The sequence below is a fragment of the Galleria mellonella genome, unplaced genomic scaffold, assembly GCF_026898425.1.
Source record: "Galleria mellonella isolate WM207_F2 unplaced genomic scaffold, CSIRO_AGI_GalMel_v1 utg200, whole genome shotgun sequence".
Taxonomy (NCBI): domain Eukaryota; kingdom Metazoa; phylum Arthropoda; class Insecta; order Lepidoptera; family Pyralidae; genus Galleria; species Galleria mellonella.
This window is the reverse complement of record NW_026442034.1, coordinates 2,057,981-2,076,599: the sequence shown is the minus strand read 5'-3', so window position 1 is coordinate 2,076,599 and position 18,619 is coordinate 2,057,981. Positions and strand designations below refer to the sequence as shown.

Below are 18,619 nucleotides of genomic sequence, written 5' to 3'. Positions count from 1 at the left end.
TGAGATCACTGCCAGCTGGTAGGGTACCTAGGAGGATTGCTGCATTTCCACGCTGAGTAGCGTTGACCAAAGTATAGGCCAGCCTTCTGATCATCAGTAATTTCTACCAGAAATATAATATATTTATACTGAAATTAAATTTCTCGTACCTACTGAATGTCTTCATTCATTTTTATTTGGCTTTATCTTCTCATGTTTTAGGAGATAAAAAATATCTGAATGACTAAACGGTAAGAGTATTTGCACACAGCACATTAAGATTAGACAATGTTTCGTATATAAAAATTTATTACAACTCCTATTCATGACGCATGTAAAATTTGATTGACGACCTGGTATGATAACGTTACTATTGCCAAGGGAACTCTAAAATATGTTGCTATCAGATGTCTATGGACGTAACCTTAACAATTGACTGCAGGTCTTTCTTTATAGTTTTTTTATGGGACTTAGAATGGCAAACGAGCTGACGGCTTACCTAATGAAAAGTAGTAACCGTCGCCTATAGACATGAATAGCGTCATGGGGATCATAGAATACACTGTAATATCCATGGTGAAGTCTAAAACCACTTTTCAAATTAAACCATAGTCATGCAAGTACTTATTTCATGTAAGTACTTCCTTCCCCTTGCCTTAAGAGGGGGGGGAGTTTTGCCAGTAGTTGCCACGTTTGGCAGGTGGATTGACAACTGCAGCCTTTGGTGATGTTTTAAGAGAAACGTTGCTGCCTATCTCTTGACTATTAAGTTTGATATGATTTAAAGCTTAACTATTATTATTATCACTAGAAGTTCTAACCCCTTACATATTAATCATTAATCTCCGACCGTTATTCAGTCCACGCATATCTTGCGACACACGTTTTATTTTTAGATGAGGCATCTTCAGGCAAATTAAGGTAGGTCGCCGCTCGGAGCCTAGTGTTGACCATTCGACACTCAAACTGCGAATAAATCGTTGGGCGCTCATCGTGACAAAATCTACAAGAAATAACTACAAAGGTTTCCACTAGGAGGAACAGTATAGAGGTCGACTTGATAAGGTATTTTGCTAGCAATCGGGTAGCTAGATTCCTTTACTAACAAACCTTTTCCCCCCAAGTCGAGGGGCAGGCGGACGTTGTGTTTACGACAGTACTGTATTCTTTAATATTATCACTTTCTTGTCTATATTGACTTAGTGTAAATGCTTTGAAGGCTTCTTTCTACAAACAACTTCGTGGGTTATTGATACTCGTTCGAGTACTAGCAAGTATCTAACCTCTTCATTCAAGTACAACAAGCCTTTAAGAGAATAGACCACGATTAATTGGAGACAATGTGCCGCGTGCCGCGCCAATATAGTCTCCGTGGAACAAAGTGAATTTTCCAAACAATCGTCAACATTCCGCAAACTATTTACCGTATATACTTTTACAAGTGTGTAACGAATCAGCAATGAAGACGATCCGTGGCCTGCAAATTTATATATATAACATTGTTATATTTATTATATCTTTTAATATTAAAGCAATAAGAGTTATTAAGAATAATTTAATTCATATTTCGCTAATGTAGACTGCGCATTACTAATTTACAAGTGAGAACGTCGGTAACGTATAGTACGAATTTGGTAGTTTTATTTTGTATAAAATAAAGTGTTAATGTATAAGAAATTTAGTTGTGTTATAGTTTATGCCTGTTATGGTTCTATGGGCTATGTGAGACTAGGTTTGAAGTTGTTAATGAAAAGTGAGAATAAGAAGTGACTATAGATGGCTCGGTACAGTGAAGGTAACATAACTCTCATTAGATGTGACCAGATTGAAAATTATTGTCTTGACAGTGACATAGTTGCTAGGTGAGTCATAGTATAACAAAACTAATAATGTAATAGATCACTGTTTCCCAACCTTTATTGTGCCATGTCCCGCTTGAACATTTCTAAAATTTTTATGCCCCCATACATAATTTTTTCCGACAAAGTTTACTTGACGACTCTAATCGCCCAGTTGATATTTTGGTAACGTCAAACAAAATTATACCTAATAAATATTTACAGCATTTTTATTAATTTACATTTTTTTTTTGTTGTTAAATTTGACACCGATATCTACTTGTAACATTTAAATGGTTCGGAGCAAGAGGGTTAAAATCGCTTAGAGTCCATTTTTTAATTGCCCGCCTGTGGGGCGTGGGACCCACGTTGGTAAACAACGTAATAGATGATTGTGTAAAAAAAAAAACAACAGTTTCATGTAATTTGTATAGTTACGGAAATAACTGGGGAACTTTCTAGATTTTTAACCATTATGAAATGGCGAATAATATCCGTTGCCTATAGACATAAAAAATAACATAATATACTTTTTTATGCCCATGAAGGGTATCATGGGTGACACAGTACACTTACTGTGCCGCCTAGGATACCCTTCATGCGTTGCAATGTTTCCGTGATCTGAAATTTTACTGGTCAAATCAAACCATCTCCAAGCAAGGACAATTGTTTGACGGTAGGAATAGACAGGGATATCCAAGCAGACTACTTTTGCATACAAATTTCCTCTGATAACAGGTAACTCAATAGACGATAGAGGATTTATATACAATTATTTTTATCGTGGTCTTTTCTCAGGATGAGAAAAGATTTTCAGGTTTAGAAGGGAAAAGTTTTTAGGCCACACTTTTTTAAGAAATTTCAAAAAGAACGAATTCCTGATTTTCTCTTCTTCCCTTTAGTTTGGACTGATCTGCTTTTTTTTTCTAAATTCTGGTTTAATTTTGACCATTATAAACAATATGGTTTATTTGCTGTAATTTAAAGCCAGTAGGGCTAATTCTGAGGTACTATTTTATTAATCTTATCTCTTTACTTAATACCGTCATAGTCGTAGAATAATGACGGATCTTTATATGTAATATTTGTCAGATCCGTCAGTATTCTACGACTATGACGATATCTGAATTTGATAATTGCCCAAATTACTATTTTATGGACCATCGTAAACTAAAATTTTAATTTTAATTTATTAAAAATTTAGTTCATATTGGTCTTTATAATAAAGATTTATAGAAATGTCGTCTCAGAATCGATCCCAATATTTTTTCGTTCTTATACGCTTCAGCCTCATGTACAGTGCAGTTTCAGAGATTTTTTTCCCATGAACGCTCAGGCTATGGAATGAGTTCCCTGCCGAGGTTTTCCCTATAGTATGGAGTTCTTCAAAAAGGGTGTATTTAGGTTTCTTCTGGGTCGACAACGCTCACGTGACACCTTTAGTATTGCTGGTGTCCATAGGCTATAGCAGTGTTTTTCAACCTTTTTCATGACACGATCCCCTTAGTATGAAAAAATGTGACTCCCGCTCTACTACTTTACTGGGTGAAGTTTTTTTTATTTGTGCATGGACGAGTTTTTTTTTTGATGAGTGAAAATGGTATGGTAACCCCGTCAGCGCTAACGGGATACGCTGGCGGAGCACCAGTGAAGGGTGATCGATGAGAATGAAAACAGGCCAGTTAGCCCATCATGATGAATTCATCAGGAATTAACCATAATAGTTTCCAGGGGAACCGCGAGGACGACCTGGTTTGGGTATATTGCTAGCAATGGGATTCTCAGTCTCCATCACTAACAATCCCTTTCCCCCCTGCATGGACGAGTTTGGTTTTTATTTATTTGTTAATTGAAATTAACATACAAAAATAAAATGTTTTAATTATCATTCTATTCTTGATAAATCTATCTTAATAACTTTTTTTACTGCGGTACTTTTCGCGACCCCCTTATAGAGGCTTTGCGACCCCCCAAAGGGTTTACACTTTAGAAAACACTAGGCTACAGTGACCGTTTACCATTAGACGGGCTGTGCTTGTTTGCCAACTTTGAGATATAAAAAAAAAATATTTAATTTGGATTTACATTGAAGTACGCAAGTGTTCGATTTAAAATGGCATCGTTGAATGGTAATTTTTGTTTTAAACACCTACAAAGAAAAATAGGGCAAGGATCTTGTATAAACTTATAGAATACATAGCAACTAAAACAATATATGATTAATTTTCATTAAGTTACTATGCCAACGCCAATCACGTCGTTTTGAGGTCAAGTGTCCAGCCTCGGAAACTACGCTACGGCATTTTAATATTCACGGTAAATGGTTACGTGGAACTTATTTGATAAGATGGACAGGTGCGAATGTAACTCGATATCATCCTCAACATAACACCATTTAACATTCCACCGTTGGACACGTGTCGCTTCCCATAAGAGGAGCATATTAGCCCATAATTAAGTAGGCTGATTGAATTTTATATACAAGTTATCCTCGTCTTGCCTTAATTTTTTTTAAATGTTTAATGCTGAAATAAAAACTATAGAGCTATGTTCTAATTTATGCTTCTCAGATAAAACTGCTTTCCGAATGGGGTAAATTTATGATAAAAAAATGAAGTTTAGAATAAATAATTCTAGCGTTAAAGATTAGAATTAGACTTTATACTACTGTGTAGAGATGGGTAACATATTACAATATCTATATTTTAGTTACAATCTATATACTGGTATCATTACGAATATATTATAAGTCGGTTATCCAAAGAATAATATTGGACAACATACTTTTGATCCATATTATCCATGCTTACTAATTTGAATTCGCAATGTACTATGGTGTTTTTTATTCTCAGTATTTGTTTCGGTATTTTTTATACAACTTAGAATGGCAAACAAGCTGACGGCCCACCTGATGGAAAGTGGTAACCGTATATTGTATTTTTATTCTGTGAGCACATGCAAACTGTAAAGGTTCTTTTTCGCAATATATTTTAACTCCCGTTTGCATGTCTATTATGTCATGCCTTTTAGTCTATTTTCAAGATTTTTTAAACATTCACACAACACTCAATTTTTTATTCACCTTGTTTAATATGAATAAAATTATACCTCAAATATTAGGAAAAAAAAAAAAAAAACAAAATTAAAGAGGGCTTGGCGAAAATTAATAATCTTTCAGATTGTAGAGGAATGTCACTGCACAATATTGTTGTTAGTTCGACAGAGAAATACCCTGATTGAAGGATAAGCAAAGTGACAATAGACAATAGCTGAAAGAACCATGCGGCCAACCGCAGTGAAATGGAGTGACGACCTCAAATACATTATAAGGGGTCAGTGAATGAAGGTGGCTCAGGACCGCTCTTTATAGAAGTCAATGAGGGAGGACTATGTTCAGCAGTGGACAGGTAATGTCTGAGATGATTATGATGATGATATATTGATTATATCATAATAATGCCTAACGGCTAGATAACTTTTTTTTTATACAACTTAGAATGGCAAACAAGCTGACGGCCCACCTGATGGAAAGTGGTAACCGTCGCCTATAGACATGAGCAGTGCCATGGACATAACAGAGTATACTGTTTCGCCCATGATAACCCCCATGCGTTGCCATTCCTGAGGACTCAGGTGTTATTCCTCTGTAACCAGTAAATTCACGCCATATCCCACCCTTCAAACCGAAATACAGCCATGCAAACACAACTGCTTCACGGCAGAAACACGAATGGAACAGAGGTACCCAAGCAATCGACTTTTGTATAAAGTCTCCCTCTGGTAACTCCTACCGTCTCGCCTCAAAACAAATTTATACGAAAGTATAAAAGCATTTTGCATCACCTGAAAAATCATTTTTTACCATATCAATGATGAAAACTGCAGTAGACCGGGAAAATCTATATTTGGATTTGAATTCATCTTCTTGAAGCTCTTCCAATGGATTCTTACGATTTCTATATAATTGTCTCATTAATTTATTTATTCTGATTCGATACATACAGCACGATTCAAGTATACACATAGATCTTACAAAATGTGATGGCTTAACAACTAGCACATATTAAATCTTAAAATTAGACCAAAAAATAAAAAAAAAAGTACACTAGTTATTCTGTGAAACAAATAAGTGACAATAGCCACCTAGCAAAGTTAGTTTTTACATCAAAATAGACAGTACAAAATGAAATGAAATGTATCTACTTTGTAACACCAACGCCAAGTAATGTGAGGGTAATTTAGGCAACGAAAATGTTTTATGATTCTGAATATATTTTATGTTTATCGTACCTACTCGTAAAGATTCTGTTTTATATAATGTAAAGGCAATAATAGTATTTTTTTATTATATTTTCTTAATCTACAAACTAATTAACGGAGTCCAGTTTGGCAGATTCGTAATCCCATTTATTTTTTCTATAAGCCTCAAATCATTGTAAAATTAATCTCTAGCCATTTTATTTAACTTAAACAAATTACAGCACGTCATAACGACAAATTATAAAAAGTTCCTACACAAAGACTGAAAACTAAATATGCGAATATGCGACCGGGCCATAAAACAACTGATCCTTTAAAAGTACACCCTTATTCCATCGCTAAACTACCTGGTGACCGGGTTTAACTTTTACTCCGAGAGTAACGTTGGACTAACTTACTCAATCGTTATTCCGTGTTTATTAATATAAAAATTGGCTAATATTGTTTTGTTACTTGGAATAAAAATAATCCGGTTTTACTTTGTGTTTCATACGTGTATAAGAGGGCTAGTGTATACTGTTAACGCAGGCGGTATTAAAAATTCATAAAAAAAAAACTATTAGAAAAAAAAACTGCTTAGTAGCTTTGATAACCCAATAGTTAAAAAACCTAAACATAGTTAATTTGTGGTTTAGGAAGTAAATAAAAGCTAATAGTTTTGTGTTCCTTTAGTTCATCAATCTAAGAAATTAAGTTCCGCTCTTTTTTTTCAATACTTCCTCATTTAAGAAGTCTAGTTGAAGAGAAACGTCATTGTTTATCTGCCACAATAGATCTATGAATGTATCACAATAGCCCGAGTTTAACACAAATTTGTAAAGAAGTCTTTTTTTTTTATCATATAATGCCGTTGGCGATCGCACTACACGAATATTTAAAATAAATAGTAGGTAGGCCTGAACACAATAGGCGTCAATGTCGCCGCGGATCGGTCGAATGGAATTGTTTTGTCAGCGCCTGGCAAAACATTTGGATTCAGCTTCGTAACGTCAGTGCAGTGTGATCAGTAGTCGAGATTGACTGCTCCCACTGCGGTCTGAGGCTCGGCGTTGTGTTTTTATACACGCGCGCTATTTGTTTAAGTTTAGCGAGATGTCAACTAATATAATGTGCGATAAATATCAGAACGATACGAAACTGAACGGTCTCACAATTAGTGCATTCAATGATAAGAATTTAGCTCCTATAAACGCAAGGTACAGATCGAAGAGTTTGTCCAGTGATAAATTGAATAATAGTAACGCGGATCGTGCCGCTATTTTAGAAGATGCCGAGGACCATCACGTAACAGAAAAAATGGAGACGCCCAGTTGTTTAGTACAGAACAGAATTATGGACCAGGGTGTACAGTCGGCGAACGGGTAAGTAAATTATTGTTTCACGAATTTTTTTTTTCCACCTGCATGACCTTTTGACAGACGTAAGAATGCGTTCAGAAAGGTGTGGAATGATTTAAATAAATGGAATACGCGTTCATACTATTTTAAATAACAGCCATTATACTTTTAAATATTCTTAGCTATATTGTGTGTAGACAAATAGCAGTTTTACGTATTTACTATGTTATCTACATATGTTATTTCAATGTTAGGAAGAATGATTTTTAAAATCATAATTGGGATAGATTTTTTTTTAAAGCAATGCAATAATTGTAAATGCTTTAAGAATATATATTAACCTAATCATAGTTGGCAAAGAAAATATATTTATTTATTCGTGTAACCTAATATTTTTATTGATTGAAAATATATGTTATTCAAATTCATTTAATTGGGGGGAAAAGGATTGTTAGCAATGGAGTTTGACAGCCCTATTGATAGCAATATACCTTATTAGGTCGACCTCCACGTGGTTCCCCCTGGAAACCATCGTGAACAATTCTTGTTGAATTCGTCACGATGGGCCAACTGACCTGCTTCATCCTCACCTATCATCCTTCACTAGTGCCCCGCAGGTGTATACAGATAGCGCGGGTGAGGTTACTATTTCATTATCATCCATTAAAAAAAATACATTTAATTCCAGACAACAAGATCTATTTCGTTGGTACTTAAAATTACATTAGTGAAAAAGGTTTAAAAAAAAATTATGGTCATAATATTTTTTGTGTACAAAATTGACATTAGAATCTTTTAATCTACTACTAGGTTATAGCTAGGTATGGAATGGGTCTCTACCCTGAGAAAAATATAAGCTTGCTATTACAATGTAGGTATGACATTACAAAAAAAAAAATTTACGTTCTCTTGCTCTGATCTTATACTTTCATTATCTTTTGCTTCCCTTTTCGTTTAATTAACTATTCGAGAATGTAAAAGAAGCGATCACATATCAGTTATCTTTACTCCATCAAAATCTCCATTACTGGTATGGGGTGGGGGGAGGGATTGTTAGTAACGGGTTCTAACACTGTTGCACTGCGGGTATATATCGATAGCACAGGCAGGGTTACTATTTATTTTTCAGCAGTTAAAAAATAAAATAAAATTATACATTTCATATTTATTTTATTAGCCATTTTTGACACGTCATGTGTTACAATATAGTAAATATAATACAAGTAAACGATCAATATTATAACTAAGTTACCACAGTTTCAAAATATATGTTTCAAACTATTTTCCTACCATTTGGACGAGTTGTAGTCTTCCATTGTGCGTTTTTCAAGGCCCTTTCCACGCACAACCACTCTTTGGAATCAACTTCCAGCAGCAGTATTTCCGAACCGATACGACAACATAACCTTCAAGAAAAGAGCATAATCCTTTTTAAAAGGCCGACAGCACACTTGCAATGCCGCTGGTGTTGTGGGTGATCATGGGCGGCGGTAGTCACTTACCATCAGGTTATTTATTTATTTTTTTATATACAACTTAGAATGGCAAACAAGCTGACGGCCCACCTGATGGAAAGTGGTAACCGTCGCCTATAGACATGAGCAGTACCATGGACCTAACACAATATACTGTTTCGCCCATGATAACTTCCATGTGTTGTCATTCCTGAGGACTCAGGTGTTATTCCTCTGTACCCAGTAAATTCACGCCATATCCCACCCTTCAAACCGAAACACAGCCATGCAAACACAACTGCTTCACGGTTGAAACACGAATGGGATAGAGGTACCCAAGCAATCGACTTTTGTACAAAGTCTCCCTCTGGTAAAAGTGGTGAGCCGCATGCTAGTTTGCCCCCTGTGTTGTAAAAAAAAATTATAGTCACAGCAAATTTACAAACTAGACATGTACATATAAGTCCAATAATTATAATACTAATTTAAACGGGCAAAGTTACAGCTGATAAATATAATGATCATGACGAATACCAGAGGGAGACTTTGTACAAAAGTCGATTGCTTGGGTACCTCTGTCCCATTCGTGTTTCAACCGTGAAGCAGCTGTATTTGCATGGCTGTGTTTCGGTTTGAAGGGTGGGATATGGCGTGAATTTACAGGGTACAGAGGAATAACACCTGAGTCCTCAGGAATGGTAACGCATGGGGGGGTATCATGGGCGAAACAGTATACTCTGTTATGTCCATGATACTGCTCATGTCTATAGGCGACGGTTACTACTTTCCATCAGGTGGGCCGTCAGTTTGTTTGCCATTCTAAGTTGTATATAAAAAAAAGTTATACATCATCATCGTCATTATATCAGCTGTTAACTTATCACTGCAGGGGGGAAAGGGATTGTTAGTATTGGGATCAAATAGCCCCATTACTAGCAATATACCCTGTCAAGTCGACCTACACGTGGTTCCCCCTGGAAACCGTCGTGACAAATTCTAGTTGAATTCGTTAGGTTGGGCTAACTGACCTGCTTTCATCCTCATCTATCATTCCTCACTGGTATTCCTCTTATATTATTGCATTAAAACATACAGTAACCGATAGCGCAGACGGGATTACCATACCATTTCTTTTTATTTTTTTTTGATGGGTGAAAATAGTATGGTAACCTCGCCTGCGCTAACGGGATACACTGGCGGTACACCAGTGAGGAATGATAGGTGGGAATGAAAAGGCAGTAAATGACGTGCCCACCGTGACGAATGCAAGTCACGATAGTTTCCAGGGGGAACCGCGTGGAGGTCGACCTGATAGAGTATATTGATAGCAATGGGGACTATCCTCCCCACTACTAACAATCCGTTCCCCCCATTACCATACCATTATCATCCATTAAACAAACTGTCCACTGCTGAACATAGGCCATACATAGTTATACATACCTAATATATTTTTATTTATCTATGTTAATAAATAGGTAAAAAAAAACTAAAAAAATGTTTAGCCTCAAAATAAATTATTTTTTCTAAATAAATATATATTATACATAGACAACTTCCAGACCAGGGGGGAAAGGGATTGTTAGCAATGGAGTTTGACAGCTCCATTGCTAGCAATATGCCTTATTAGGTCGACCTCCACGTGGTTCCTCTTGGAAACTACCTTACCTACCTCATCCTACTTCATCCTCGCCTATCATGCTTCACTGGTGCTCCGCCAGTGTATACCGGTAGCGCAGGCGGTGTTACCATTCCATTATCATCTATTAAAAAAAAAAACTTCCAAACCAATACAAACAGTCACACTCATCAATACAAATGTTTGGATTGTCCGGCGATCGAAATTCTTCTTATACTAATTATTATTTGACTAATATAAGTGAAATAATAATATATACATATTATTACATGGTCCCGGCATAGAATGCGCCATACCTTCTATTCCCGTAGGTGTTTTTTTTTTTATGGTTTGCGGTACAGTATTTAAGGCATCCCGTCCTCGCTATTGGATACGGGTGACGGAATGCCTATACAAGAGGGTAAACCTACCCTTTGTTTTTCTTTCTTTTCTCAATGTTCTCTACCCAAAGGTTGAGAGAAGGTCTGGAAGAGATTGCTTAGCGATAAGGCCGCCATTTGTATCATTTCTTATTACAGTTAAATGTGTTTACTATTTTATAAATGGTACAATAAAGTGTACATAAATAAATAAATAAATGGTGGGCGCAGTTTAGACGCAATATTTGAGGAACATTAGGAAGGTACTACGGCCGGATACTGCAACAAAAGAGTATGTGGTCGGCCCCCGAACTGGCGACCTCTGCTGTCTACCGGTCCCCAATTCGAGGGATTTCCGTGGGTGTTGTGAGAGGCGACAAAGGGAAATTAATGATGGGCAGAAGCGTCCCCCTTGAAACATCACCTAAGTCGGTTAACAACCCGCTTGCCAATTACTACAGTAGTCACTTATTTATTTATTTATTTAACGGCAAATATAATAATAATAATAATATGTGAAATACCATAATAATAATAAATGAAAATTTAATGAAATGACTAAAATGTTGTTAGTTTCAATTCGATTATTTTTTCATTTTTTTTTTATACAACTTAGAATGGCGAAGAAGCTGACGGCCCACCTGATGGAAAGTGGTAACCGTCGCCTATACACATGAGCAGTACCATGGACATAACAGAGCATACTGTTTCGCCCATTATATTATAGTCTTTATAACGAATTAATGATTATTTAGGTATTTTTTATTACAATATCATTGCAAATAATGCGTATTTTACGTCATCCATTTATGTGTATAATGTCTTTCTTATGTATTTACTTAGGCTTATTCATTTGTTTATTTCCTTTCGTGTGAAGGATTTTTTATCGCGGCTTGGTGAATCGGTTTTTTTTTTGGAAATTTTTAACGGCTTTGGAAACTAGTCTTTTCTTGTTCGAATTGAAATAAACATTTCAATTAAAAATTTTTACACTAAAGTTATTGAACATATTTATTATAGGGAGATTTTGTACAAAAGTCGTTTGCTTGGGTGCCTCTGTCCCTTTCGTGTTTTAAACGTGAAGCAGTTGTGTTTGCAAGGCTGTGTTTCGATTAGAAGGGTGGGATATGACAATGAATTTACAGGGTACAGAGACATAGCAACTTAGTCCTTAATAATAGCAATGCATGGGGGGGGGGGGGTATCATAGGCGAAACAGTATAATCTGTTATGTCTATGGTACTGTTCATGTCTACTCGTATAGATGACGGTTACCACTTTCCTTTATGTGGACCGTCATTTTGTTTGCCATTCTATGTTGTATAAAAAAATCACAAGTTAATATCACATTATAATTTTTCAACCGTACTAAATTAAAATTTAGTAAATTCTGAGACACTCTTTTGCATATAGTAAAAAAAATATGGCGAACGAATTAGAAAATTAGCTTGCCATAATTTTTGTTTGATGGATTCGTTCCTCAGAGAAACAGGCTAAGATCAGAGACCATGCTGCCAAGTCTTAAATGTAAAAAAATTGCTGCTTACCATAAATTTGTCAATTCCAAACCGTTGACACTTTAACATCAGAGAATGATTTAAGATTTATCATCATTATATCAGCCTTTAACTGTCCACTGTTGAACATAAGTCTCCACTATTGGGGGTTTTGCCAGTAGTTGCCACGCTTGGCAGGTGGATTGGCAACCGCAGTTAGGCTTTGGAGATGTTTTAAGAGGAAGGCTGCTCTTTATTAGTGATGAAGTTAGATATTATATAAATACAGTGTCTTCATACAATTGCTTCGCAAAAAACAGGTCAACTTAGTTGTCCATGCATGCTTGATGTGATACCACAATGTACATTTTAAAAAATATAAAGAATAGTCTTGTGAATATAATTGATAATTAAAAAGAAAAGGTCGCGTTTCGATTTAATTAAAAAAAAATATGTGTCAAATTTAACCGGTCATTTAATCACTTTTTCTGATTAAATGTTGACCTGTTTTTTACACTCAATGCTTTATGTATATAATCTAAGTATATCCCATATTGATTTCATGATTATTTATGATGCAGTTTTTTTTTGCAGAGTAGAAAGCTGTTTAAATAAAAAAAAAACTGTCTAGAAGGAATTTAGAACGCGAGATTATATGTTTTAATTCCGCATTCTAAATTTAAATTTACGTCACAATTGTAACGATAATTATTTTATGTATCAGAACCTACTTTATTAATATCATAATATATACATATGTAGATAAGTAGGTAAGTAACATATTTATGATCTAGTTGTTATTCAATGCAACTTGTTTACATACTATGTAAATAATATACAATTATCATTAGTAATATATACTCACTTTGATATTCATAGTACGCTGCATAAATGTAGGACAGTAAAATCAATGATTATTTCTAAAGGTCTAACTAAAAATCTGATATATATTTTATCTTAATACGTTATCTAGAAGTAGTCTCTTTCATTTTTTTTTAATGGATGTAAATAGAACGGTATTCCCGCCTTTGATAACGGTATACGCTGGCGGGGTACCAGTGAGGGATGATAGGTGAAAATAAAAAGGCAGGTCAGTTAGCCTATCGTGATGCATACATCTGGAATTCAATACGTTGGTTTATAGAACTATGTAGAGGTCGACCTAACAGTGTATATTTTTTTTATGGGTGAAAATGGTATGGTAACGGTAACTCCGCCTGCGCTAATGGGATACGCTGGCGGAGCACCAGTGAAGGGTGATAGATGAGAATGAAAACAGGCCAGTTAGCCCATCATGAATTCATCAGGAATTAACCATGATAGTTTCCAGGGGGAACTGCGAGGAGGTCGACCTGATTGGGTATATTGCTAGCAATGAACAGCGTATATTGCTGGCAATGGGATTGGTAGTTCGCATTACTAGCAATACCTCACCCTCAGTCTATTTCGTAAATTCCTACTTCCAATATCCACGTGTACGGAATCGCAGGCAAAAGTTAGTTAATGAAAGAAACCAGTAGAAAATTGGTTATATAATTTAATTTTGTACGAGGAACAGTATATATAGTTACTATTGCGTTTCATTTCTTTATCACTAAGCGATTGATGATTATTTACCAACATTGATAAAGTTGTTTACTCAAGATAGGAACGTGTGCGCGGTTGCTTCGGCTTTCATTCATGAATAACTTCTGTAAATGTACACACATTTTCCCAGACCAATAAAAAATTCCAATCTCCAAAGTAAATATAACTCTCCGATTGCAACTTCAGCTTGCTTGTCTTTCGGACTGTGTCGGTCTGTTACTATTTATGTTTAAATAGTTTTTTTTTAATGGATGATAATGAAATGGTAACCCCACCCGCGCTATCGGTATACACCGGCGGGGCACCAGTGAAGGATGATAGGTGAGGATAAAGTAGGTCAGTTAGCCCATCGTGACGAATTCAACAAGAATTGTTTACGATGGTTTCCAGGGAGAACCACGTGGTCTACCTAATAAGGCATATTGCTAGCAATAGCGCTGTCAAACTCCATTGCTAACAATCCCTTTCCCCCCTGTTTAAATAGTATTTATTTTTGTGATTTTATTTTATGCAACTTAGAGTGACGAATAAGCTGATAACCCACCTGATGAAAACCGTCGCCTATAGGGATAAGCAATACCAAATACCATGGAAATAACAGAGTATAGCATAGTAGTAACTGTTTCGCCCATGACACTCCCCATGCGTTGCCATTCCTGAGGTCTCAGGTATTATCAGGTCTACAGGTTGCAGGTATTGTGCAAGTTCAAAGTCGAGCAATAAAACCAATATAAATTTAGGAATTTATTTCTGATTATATGTTGATATATTGTATCTTAAATAATCTCAGGTGTTTTTTTATGGATGATAATGGAATGGTAACCCCCTCTGCGCTAGTGATATACGCTGGCGGGGCACCAGTGAGAAAAGATCGGTGAGGATGAAAGACAGGACAGTTAGCCCATCCTGACGAATTCAACTTATACTAATACCATTCCATTTTCATCCATCATTTTTAAAGTCGGGAACTAAATTACAATAATACATACAAAACTCATAATTCATACTAGCTAGTTGTTTAGTGTATCGTAAAAGGTAATATTTAGTCTTCACATGGAAAATTATTATTTTTAACTAGCTATATCGCGCGACATTGCCCATGCAAAACTGTATATAAAATATCCTATGTGCTGAGTTAGGATATAATCTACCCGTATACCAAATTCAATTTTTTTTATGCAACTTAAAATGGGAAACAAGCTGACGGCCCACCTCATGGAAAGTGGTAGTCGTCGCCTATAGACATTCGGTTCGATTCGACGGTTACCACTTTCCATCAGGTGGGCCGTCAGCTTGTTTGCCATTCTAAGTTGTATAAAAATAATCACGAGTAAATATCACATTATAATTTTTCAACCGTATTTACAAGAAACTTGTACAAGTATTTAAAGAATTTACTAAATTAAAATTTAGTAAATTCTGAGACACTTTTGTTGCATATAGTAAAAAAATATGGCGAACGAATTAGAAAATTAGCTTGCCATAATTTTTGTTTGATGGATTCGTTCCTCAGAGAAACAGGCTAAGATCAGAGACCATGCTGCCAAGTCTTAAATGTAAAAAATTTGCTGCTTACCATAAATCTGTCAATTCCAAACCGTTGACATTTTAACATCAGAGAATGATTTAAGATTTATCATCATTATATCAACCTTTAACTGTCCACTGTTGAACATAAGTCTCCCCTATCGGGGGTTTTGCCAGTAGTTGCCACGCTTGGCAGGTGGATTGGCAACCGCAGTTAGGCTTTGGAGATGTTTTAAGAGGGAAGCTGCTCTTTATTAGTGATGAAGTTAGATATAAATACAGTCTTCATAGAATTGCTTCGCAAAAAACAGGTCAACTTAGTTATCCATGCATGCTTGATGTGATACCATAACGTACATTTAAAAAAATATAAAGGATAGTTCTTGTAAATATATTTGATAATTAAAAAAAAAATCATTTTATTTAAAAAAAATATGTGTCAAATTTACCCGGTCAAATATCACTTTTACTGATTAAACGTTGACCTGTTTTTTACACTCAATGCTTTATGTATATAATCTAAGTATATCCCATATTGATTTCATGATTATTTATGATGCAGTTTTTTTTTTGCAGAGTAGTAAGCTGTTTAAATTAAAAAAAAAAAAAAAACTGTCTAGAAGGAATTTAGAACGCGAGATTATATGTTTTAATTCCGCATTCTAAATTTAAATTTACGTTACAATTGTAACCATAATTATTTTATGTATCAGAACCAACTTTATTAATATCATAATATATACATATGTAGATAAGTAGGTAAGTAACATATTTATAATCTAGTTGTTATTCAATGCAACTTGTTTACATACTATGTAAATAATATACAATTATTATTAGTAATATATACTCACTTTGATATTCATAGTACGCTGCATAAATGTAGGACAGTAAAATCAATGATTATTTCTGAAGGTCTAACTAAAAATCTGATATATATTTTATCTTAATACGTTATCTAGAAGTAGTCTCTTTCATTTTTTTTTAATGGATGTAAATAGAACGGTATTCCCGCCTTTGATAACGGTATACGCTGGCGGGGTACCAGTGAGGGACGATAGGTGAAAATAAAAAGGCAGGTCAGTTAGCCTATCGTGATGCATACATCTGGAATTCAATACGTTGGTTTATAGAACTATGTAGAGGTCGACCTAACAGTGTATATTTTTTTTATGGGTGAAAATGGTATGGTAACGGTAACTCCGCCTGCGCTAATGGGATACGCTGGCGGAGCACCAGTGAAGGGTGATAGATGAGAATGAAAACAGGCCAGTTAGCCGATCATGATAAATTCATCAGGAATTAACCATGATAGTTTCCAGGGGGAACTGCGAGGAGGTCGACCTGATTGGGTATATTGCTAGCAATGAACAGCGTATATTGCTGGCAATGGGATTGGTAGTTCACATTACTAGCAATACCTCACCCTCAGTCTATTTCGTAAATTCCTACTTCCAATATCCACGTGTACGGAATCGCAGGCAAAAGTTAGTTAATGAAAGAAACCAGTGGAAAATTGGTTATATGATTTAATTTTGTACGAGGAACAGTATATATAGTTACTATTGCGTTTCATTTCTTTATCACTAAGCGATTGATGATTATTTACCAACATTGATAAAGTTGTTTACTCAATGTAGGAACGTGTGCGCGGTTGCTTCGGCTTTCATTCATGAATAACTTCTGTAAATGTACACACATTTTCCCAGACCAATAAAAAATTCCAATCTCCAAAGTAAATATAACTCTCCGATTGCAACTTCAGCTTGCTTGTCTTTCGGACTGTGTCGATCTGTTAGTATTTATGTTTAAATAGTTTTTTTTAATGAATGATAATGAAATGGTAACCCCACCCGCGCTATCGGTATACACCGGCGGGGCACCAGTGAAGGATGATAGGTGAGGATGAAGCAGGTCAGTTAGCCTATCGTGACGAATTCAACAAGAATTATTCACGATGGTTTCCAGGGGGAACCACGTGGTCGACCTAATAAGGCATATTGCTAGCAATGGGGCTGTCAAACTACATTGCTAACAATCCCTTTCCCCCCTGTTTAAATAGTATTTATTTTTGTGATTTTATTTTATGCAACTTAGAATGACGAATAAGCTGATAACCCACCTGATGAAAACCGTCGCCTATAGGGATAAGCAATACCAAATACCATGGAAATAACAGAGTATAGCATAGTAGTAACTGTTTCGCCCATGACACTCCCCATGCGTTGCCATTCCTGAGGTCTCAGGTATTATCAGGTCTACAGGTTGCAGGTATTGTGCAAGTTCAAAGTCGAGCAATAAAACCAATATAAATTTAGGAATTTATTTCTGATTATATGTTGATATATTGTATCTTAAATAATCTCAGGTGTTTTTTTATGGATGATAATGGAATGGTAACCCCCTCTGCGCTAGTGATATACGCTGGCGGGGCACCAGTGAGAAAAGATCGGTGAGGATGAAAGACAGGACAGTTAGCCCATCCTGACGAATTCAACTTATACTAATACCATTCCATTTTCATCCATCATTTTTAAAGTCGGGAACTAAATTACAATAATACATACAAAACTCATAATTCATACTAGCTAGTTGTTTAGTGTATCGTAAAAGGTAATATTTAGTCTTCACATGGAAAATTATTATTTTTAACTAGCTATATCGCGCGACATTGCCCATGCAAAACTGTATATAAAATATCCTATGTGCTGAGTTAGGATATAATCTACCCGTATACCAAATTCAATTTTTTTTATGCAACTTAAAATGGGAAACAAGCTGACGGCCCACCTCATGGAAAGTGGTAGTCGTCGCCTATAGACATTCGCAGTACCATGGACATAACAGAGTATACTGTTACGCCAATGATACCCCCCATGCGTTGCCGTTCCTGAGGACTCATGTGTTATTCCTCTGTACCCTGTAAATTCACTGCCATATCCCACCCTTCAAACCGAAACACAGCCATGCAAACAACTGCTTCACGATAGAACCACGAATGGGACAGAGGTGCCCAAGCAAACGACATATATTCAAAGTCCGCATTTAATCGCCAGTCACATTAGTTTAATCGGCATGTTTGCATTGGTATATAACGTTACTGTACCTATATTAATATTTATTAATAATGCTTATATACGTCC

The 18,619-nt window shown here is 35.7% G+C and overlaps 1 protein-coding gene and 1 long non-coding RNA gene across 4 annotated transcripts in view; one reads left to right on the top strand and one right to left on the bottom strand.

The window, feature by feature from the left end:
- Positions 1-1,693: 1,693 nt before the first annotated feature.
- The window catches only part of LOC113519522 (zinc transporter 2-like), a 35,718-nt gene continuing 18,792 nt past the window's right edge, over positions 1,694-18,619 (top strand). The window contains exon 1 of one of the 3 annotated variants that reach the window (XM_052894189.1): positions 1,694-1,841. In XM_052894189.1, coding sequence (XP_052750149.1) covers positions 1,756-1,841 — 86 coding nt within the window. In that variant the 5' untranslated portion in view covers positions 1,694-1,755. Of the gene's footprint in view, positions 1,842-7,037; positions 7,439-18,619 lie in introns of those variants that run through there. The other 2 variants (XM_052894188.1, XM_052894187.1) reach the window with 2 other exon arrangements.
- Positions 8,565-10,956, bottom strand: LOC128200520 (uncharacterized). Its single transcript, XR_008252747.1, has 2 exons — positions 10,804-10,956; positions 8,565-8,820 (listed from the first exon to the last, which is right to left on the bottom strand). It is a non-coding gene; the product is annotated as an uncharacterized LOC128200520 (long non-coding RNA).